The 8048-nt window shown below is 36.3% G+C and overlaps 1 protein-coding gene across 7 annotated transcripts in view; it reads right to left on the reverse strand.

Annotated features, from left to right (window-relative positions):
- Positions 1 to 4060, reverse strand: part of LOC122309831 (sister chromatid cohesion protein PDS5 homolog A) — a 40578-nt gene extending 36518 nt beyond the window's left edge. For 5 of the 7 annotated variants that reach the window (XM_043123521.1, XM_043123520.1, XM_043123518.1 and 2 more), the window contains exons 1-4: positions 3592 to 4060; positions 2216 to 2446; positions 1889 to 2070; positions 1108 to 1228 (exon numbers count right to left, since the gene is read on the reverse strand). In XM_043123521.1, coding sequence (XP_042979455.1) covers positions 1108 to 1228; positions 1889 to 2070; positions 2216 to 2446; positions 3592 to 3687 — 630 coding nt within the window. In that variant the 5' untranslated portion in view covers positions 3688 to 4060. Of the gene's footprint in view, positions 1 to 1107; positions 1229 to 1888; positions 2071 to 2215; positions 2447 to 3591 lie in introns of those variants that run through there. The other 2 variants (XM_043123519.1, XM_043123523.1) reach the window with 2 other exon arrangements.
- Positions 4061 to 8048: the final 3988 nt, after the last annotated feature.

The raw sequence follows: 8048 nt of genomic DNA on the forward strand, positions 1-8048 counted from the left end.
AATCAAAGCATAAACTTAACAGTTACCCATCAAATTCAAAATTTTTTTAAGGGATGAAATTTGTTTTTTTTCAGAGATGAGAATTACCTAGACAAGTTACTAATTATGAAGGAAAAACTAGCATATGAAGTCACTAATGGGGTCAATGATAAAACATATATTGTCCAGCTAATAGGAGAAGCATAAACATAACTGGGAGCAGAACGACAAAATCAAGGAGAAAAAGAAACAAGAAGGGCCATGGCTATATTTTTGTAAAATAATTAAAAGAAAAAGTGGATGGACCACTCTCCAACCAGAAATCCTCCCAAAAACCTTTATCAAACTGACATCCTGAAAAAAAATAGACACTTCTCAGAGGGAATGAAAATTTATTATTCCTGTCTGCCACTGTACAGTGTTTCCTTCCTGAAGTAATAGAAAAACAATATATGAACCCTTTTTCAACTCTCCAGGATGCAAGACCAAAATGAGGTTAATTAAGTAATTAGTGCGGCGAAACTCATGCAAAATATATGAAGAACAGACAAATTATTGTTATCATCATTCCTTAATTCCCTGTCATTGAGTTAAGAACTTGTGGATGTATAGGCCCAAAACACACCCAAATATGGTTCTTAATTACTTTATACTGAGTAAATACGTACATGCTCATATTGCATGATGTTTCCCTGTCATTACACTGCTTTAACTGGAATCCTGAAATATTACCTTTTCCAAGCAAAGAAAGGAAACACCATATATTTGACAAGAAAAACCACACATCAGACTCTCTTACAGCTAGAAAGATTAAACAATGTAAAAAAAACAAAAGAAAGAAAAGAAAAGAAAAGTAAAACCTTTTTCCACCTTGACTGAACCTGACAACAAAATGTATCACTGAGACTTGACAAGAAAAGAAACAAATATGCATTGCACAGAGCACATTTTGCTTCCGCCCAGTGACACACTACTACAGAACAACTTTTCAACTTAAACCATGCTACAGATAATTATTTCTAAATTGAGCTGTCTAAAGTATAATAACATTAAATAAAAGCAGTCTATTCTGCAAAATAATATATAACAATGACCAATATAAAGCCGATACCAACACAATCCACTTACCTTTCCCTCATTTACAAGATTTCGCAAAATCACATCCACGACTTTCTGAGAAGTTTCCTCGGTTAGAATATTTGTCAATATAGACACAATGTGATTAATCAAACTCTGCTGGTGATTTTCTCTATATTAAAAAAAAAAAACAATTAATGGAATCACTATTGATATCATCAAAATTAAGCCAATAAAATATGTTCAAAGCCAAAACAATTAACTAGCATTTTATCAATAAAAAGTAAATTACTAAAAAGTACATAAATATACATGGTGAATCAAAAATGTATCATTTTGAACATATTAAACCATAAAAATTGAGAATAATGCAACTAGGCAGGTTCTTTATATTTGAGCTGTCTGACAATAATCTTAATGAGTGTTATTTTTAGGAGACTCATAATTTCTCATACACATTGTATTTAAATTTATCAATGGTGAAAAAAAAATATTCATGTTTTCCCTGTTTTCTTGGTTTTCAGCCATTGTTCTTAATGGTGGGAGAGTCCATGAGTTTTTGTTTTTGCTGTTTTAGTTCTTGAATGTTATTAGGTGTTTCTTTTGTATACTTCCTATGTACATGGGCTTCACCTATTTCATTCATGGAATAAATTTTTTACTTATAAAAAAAAATTGGTGAAAAAAAAATATTCATCAAAAGGAAAAATACTTTTCAAGAGGGACAAAAATTGAAAAAAATAATACTTTGAAGGGGACAAAATTTCAATACAAGAGGTGGATACAGAGAGAAAGAGAGAGAGAGAGAGAGAGAGAGAGAGAGGATCTTGACCTCACAACTAAGAAAAATATATTGAACATCTCTAGAACTAGATCATCGCAGTCAATATCCAGCATTATAACACAGCATTTACATCGTGCAACAGTCTCTAATATTTTAACTCTTCTTGAAAAGAATGGGCTCGTGATATCAGCTAGCTCGGCAAAGGTGCTGATGAGAAGCTTAAAAATCTCCTGAAATGAAGGAATTGGATTAAATTGCCTTAAGCGGTATACAGGAGAAATCTGACAGAAGTACTAAGATATGTACACAAACATACACAGAGAGACTAACGAAGGAAAAAAAAATCAAACTATACATGTATAGACTACTCATTACCCTAAGATATTTGTCCTCGAAAGGGGGTTCAGGTGCCATGACCCGAAATATTTCACTGAGACATATGGCCACTAGAAGTCTAACTTCCTTATCTTTATGCTGAATAAGGCCATTTACAATTGCTTTCCTCAGAGGATTTATGGCAACTTCAATCTTCTTACCAGCACCTAACTTTTTAGCAGCTTCCTGGGATGAAGGCTGTTCTATTTCTGACAAAGCATTTGCAGCTTGCTGCAAAAAAAATATACCAAGCAAAAACAGCAAACGGTATAATATAATTCTGCCTGGAGACATTCAGCAATAGTTAATTATAAAATGAAATGCCTTTATTCAAAACTGGCGTAATAAGAAATGCAAAACCACTGAACTTTAAAGTCCTAAACCAAAATGTAGTGCTTACAGCTTAAGAGCTCGTTTGAGAAGTGAGATGAGAAGATAATTCTATAAATAATAGTGAAATGGTTTGAGTTAAAATGTTTTATTGGATTTTGGGAAATGGGAGAGATGAAATTGAATAAAAATATTATAAAGTTAAAATAGTGTAAGAATATAATTTTTTAATTTTATTTTTATTTTAAAATTCGAAAAAGTAGGGTTGTTTTTTGTGTTTTGTTTGGAAGTTTGAAAAAATTGTAATGATTAGGTAATGATTAGATAAAAAATTTGAAGATAGTAAATTGAAAAGTGTTTGTGTTTGAGTGATGTTTGGTAAGGAAATTATGAGAAGATATCATCTCACTTCCCAAACAAGCCCTAAGTGTATAGAACGATCCTGGACACCACCAGTCAAAGCACACATGCCTCCTAGTCTGCGGTATGTGAGCTATATCTACATCATAAGAATAGCATATTGACGCTTGGGCGTATTCAAGGAAAGTACAACAGATTTCTTGCCACAATGAAGAAGTCTCGCGTATGACAGGGATGCAATTAGACTCGGCTCCACTGAATAAAACCCGCATGTTCTCCATAGCCAGAAAGAATCAACGCCAATGACCATATTCCGCAACATATTTATCTTAATCGCAGATCAACCAGAAATATATGGAAATAACTTTCCCGAACCTTAATTAGAGACAACCAAAAGAAGTTCAGTTGATTTCACAACACCGTTTACTTGGAACCTGTGAAGCAACTTCTTGCTTTTTAAACTTAAAAAAGCATGACCGATTATGCTTTCAAAAGCAAGAAAAAGTACTTTCGAAAGTGCCTCAGAAGAAAACGCAAAAAGGAAAGAAAAATCAAATATCATTAATTAAATAAAGACGTGGTTAATCCAACCCCTGCACGGAACAATTCATTGCATATACAATGAATACACGTATACATACGTGAATAACATATTAAAAACTAATAAGAGTAATAATAATGCTTACTTTGAGTGATTTGAGTATGGAATCTTTGCCGGAGCGAGTTTGGCGGCCGAGTTGAGTGCCGATTTCGGAGATGAGTTGCAAAGATGACTCGGCCATTGCTGAGAAGGCTGTGGAAACCCTAGATCTGTGGTGGAGTAAGAGTGGGAGTAAGGGTTTTGGTGTTTCGGAATGGGCATTCGCTCCAACGCGAGAATTGTGCTGCTTCAAAACTTTTGGGAGGGGTGGTTGTTTTCAAGGGAGAGCAGCTCCCTCTCTTGAAGCGCGTGCATACAGTCGCTGATTTTGAACGCTGTAAGGCGGGGATGGAGATCCAGCGGTAAAAAATGAAAGAGCTTTTAAATCCGTTCCGTTTCATGGTTATAATTTTTTTGACCGGAACAGTAACAGTAACGAGATAGGTCACTATGCCGTACTGGCTCAAACTCCGTCCGTTTCAATCGCTTTTGATCCGTTTCAACCGGATTTCGGTATTCCGGCTTGATTGGACATTTCGGTCTGAAATTACGTTAAACGTATAAATAAAGTTGAATCAATGGTCGTTTTGTAAATCAGTTGAAAAATGAGAGGCAAAATGGTATTTTTATGTCACGTTTACTACCTTAGAAAATGGTATTTGTAAATCAGTTGGTTTGGTTGTTGAGAAGAATTGTAAATAGTAATAAATAAAAAAAAGTAAAAAGTAATAATAAAATAATAAATAGTAATAAAAAGTAATGAATAATAATAAAAATATGTGAAAAATAATAATAAAATAATAAATAATAGTAGAGAGGGTTAAGAACTGCGCAACACCCAAACACATAAGTTCCAGAAATCCTTAAAAATTATGTCTAGCTCTACAAAATCCCTAATTGCAATATGTCTGTCTCAACTCTCTACAGTCTATACTCTGACGATTGGCGGTCACCACAATTAATGTTGTCATAGCTCGAGGCTCTTAACTTCGTCGCAGGCAGCAACTCAATCCCCTCCATCGCAGTCCGTTGCTCAATCCCCTCCGTCCACCTCCATATGGCACAACCCACTCCATGCCACATGTACATGCTTCACCTTTGAAACTTGTCCAAATTTTTCTATCTACAACATGTCCCGTGTGTGGCACTATCAAATGATTGACTGATTTATAAAATAGTTATAACCATGTCATTAATACTGAGGTTTTTTTTTCTTTTTTTATTTTTTTTTATTTTTTGAGTATTTGGTTAATGTAGACTAGAGTTTATGGACGACAATAATTGCCTTAGTGAGCGAATGATATGGTTCTATAAAAATCTAGTACAAATTACAAAGGGTCTAATTGGACTTGTAGTAATAACCATCATCAATGGCCCATCAACATAACCTGCAAGTAAACTCCTCTAATTAAATTACCCATTGAAAATTTATTTGAGTTCTCTCTATGTGTTTGAACAAGCAGAATCGGTGAGAGTTATTTTTAGAGATTGGTTGACCATCTTCCGACTTGTAAGATGGATATGGACTCACTCATATAGCAAACAAAATCTTACTACATGCCACTTTCAAAGCAGCATGGAGTTTTCTCAAGAAGTTCCACATTGAAGATCTGGAGATTAATAAATTCCTCTTCACTTTTCAATCTGCTCGAGATAAGCAAAGGATCCTGAATCAGGCTTCTTTGGAATTTTAAGGGTCACCTCTTGATCCTCAAAGACTAGCCAGCAGGTTCAACCTAGCAAGAGATAAGCCTCAACTCATCAGCTTTTTACATTCAAATTCATGGTCTTACTCTTGATTACACTACTGTTAGGAATGCTAAAAACTTTGGAGAAGCATTAGGAACTCTACTTGATATAGATGTTGATCCTAACTTTGGGATCACTTGCAAAAAGTTTGTTAGGATCAAAGTTGAAATCAATATCAACAAACACCCTCAAACAAGGATCCTGGTTTCATAGGGACTATAACATCGACACATAGGTTTCATTCAAATATAAGAGACTTACATGTTTTTGCTATGCTCGTGATAGATTGGGGCACTCTCAAGTATTATGTCAATTTTTAAAAGTTGATCCTGATCCACTCCATTATGGTCCATCGCTAAGAGCTAAGTATCAAAATTCGGGATCTATACTTCCACTGCACCAAGGTCAAGCTATTTTCCCTAGATCCATACAAATGGAAAAACTACCTGAAGAGGAAATTTACATAGAAAGTTCACATTTTAATGCAATCATTGAAATATAGAGTATGAATGATTTGCCCACTTCTGTGGTTTTTCAAGGGCCGATGGCCTATATCAGTGCAGGAAATCCTAGCAAAGCTGATGATATGGTGCTAGACACGAAATCATAACCAAGTAAATTGTTATATCCTTCAAACAAATGCAAAGGAATTTTAGTTGAAGAGCCAAGGAAATCCCCGATTTTATTAGGGAACCTTTCTCTAGCTAGTAAAAACCCAACATCCTCTTAGATACCCACTAGGGTTTCATCCCCCAGAGAGCTCCTAACCAACAGCGTCCCAATTGGTATTATAGAAACCCAAGAGCATGAAACCAATTCCAACAAAGGAAAGAATGAAGATAACCTGTTACAAAAGGAAAGTTCTACTTGGAAGAATCAATCAGGCAAACAAGCACATCACAGTGGCGCCAATTACCAGAAAGGAATGAAACTTGCAAGTAGCTCTTCCACTAGCTCACTGTTCACCGTCCCGCATCAGATTACTGTAGACCATAAAGTCCCTTCAACAACCAACCAATCCACCATTACTCATGGAGTTAATTCTTTCCCACCAAATCTGTTCACATCAGTCAATCCATCGAGTCATACGCTCTCCTCATTGACAAAACAGTAGCTTCTCTACAATAATCTGATGGAATAAGCATTGCAAAGTTTCACTTACCCCTCTACCTTAAATCTAGAAGCATGGTCTAAGATTTGGAAAAAGCTTCATGCCTTGGTCATGAACTTTAAAGCTCAAAATTCACAATGGGCTGGGCCCTTTAATTCACATGTTGTGGCCCATGAAAGTGGGTCTTCTTCAATGAGCTCAATTTAACTTAGACTTCATTGGGGTCCCAAGATGCTCGAGTCACTCAAGTTTCCCAAGGCCTCGTTGTTTCTGAATCAGGCCAGAATAATAAGGTGGTCTCTTTTTCTCATGTAAACCCACTTCTTTCACCCATTTTCAGTAACAACTGGGGATCCAAGCCTCTTGAGTGGCCTAAGCCCGTAATCAAAATTGAGAAAGCCATGAATCTGTCACTTGATAATCAAACCATCATTCCCAGCCCTTTGAAAAGAAATAAGTTCTTGGCAATTGAAGAGGAGCAGATTACTAAAAGTAAAATGCCAAATCTTACCAAGGATCATCAGATTGAATAGACTGCAGGAATAAATATCAGTAATGAGGACAAAAATTTAGCTCAAATGCTCCTTTCAATGCAAGAGAAAGCTACTGGCAAAATCAAGAAGAGAAAGGACTATACCAAAAATAAGCCGTATACTCGAGCTTCATCAAAGTTGGCATCATTAGAGAAAAAGAAATCTGTATGAGAGGTGGGGGCTACTGGGACTTCTCTAAATCCATGAAGACACTGATCTAGAATTTTCGTGGCTTGGTCTGTCCTAAAGCAATCAGAATTATTAGGGTCAATATTAGGAAATATAAACCTGATATTGTTTTTTTTTTTTCGGAAACCATGGTGCTTGATATGCGCACTCATGGTATAGTAATCAGTTTAGGTTTCCATCATTTTGTCAACTATCTCGCCCTGGGAAAAAATGGAAGACTTTTGTTAATGTGGAGACCGAGTATAGATATTGAAACGGTGCATATAAATATTAATGCTATTTCTATTTTGGTTTACTCTAACCCTTTTCACTATCCTTGGTTAGCCACTTATGTCTATGCTCCTGCACAATGGTAGCAAAAAGTACAATTTTGGGCCTCTTTTAAGGGTGCTACCCGCACCATACGGTGTGGGGTAGACCCCCCCTCGCCCCCGCATGGGGAGGATAGAGAAATTTTTCCCTGTCCCTCGCCCTCGGTAGGGCGGGGTACCCCGTCCCGCATAACGGGGTACAGATTGGGGGGCAAACCGTCCATTCCTCCACACCCCCTTCCGGTCACGGTGTCTGTAGAAGGCGTTGGGGTAGGTGTATGTGTCTTCGATGTAGTACCACCCTTAATTGCATTAAACTCATCATACAATTTTTTCAGTGTATCTTGGGTCAATTCACCAATAAGTTCAGTCCATACCTGATCGTCAACAAGTCTCAACCCATATAACAAGTCTGAAACTTTCAGACGGGGATCAAGAATAACAGCCACATATAACAAAATATTCATTATAGTCAAATCTCCCAATACTTGTCATATTTATAGTCACTGCCATCCCCAAATCCTTTCATTGGAACCCCTAGCATATCTTCTAATTCTTCTTTTACCCTACATATTTGTTGACAAAACCTATGGGATGTAGGGTACAAAGA

Source organism: Carya illinoinensis, chromosome 5 (assembly GCF_018687715.1).
Source record: "Carya illinoinensis cultivar Pawnee chromosome 5, C.illinoinensisPawnee_v1, whole genome shotgun sequence".
Lineage (NCBI taxonomy): Eukaryota > Viridiplantae > Streptophyta > Magnoliopsida > Fagales > Juglandaceae > Carya > Carya illinoinensis.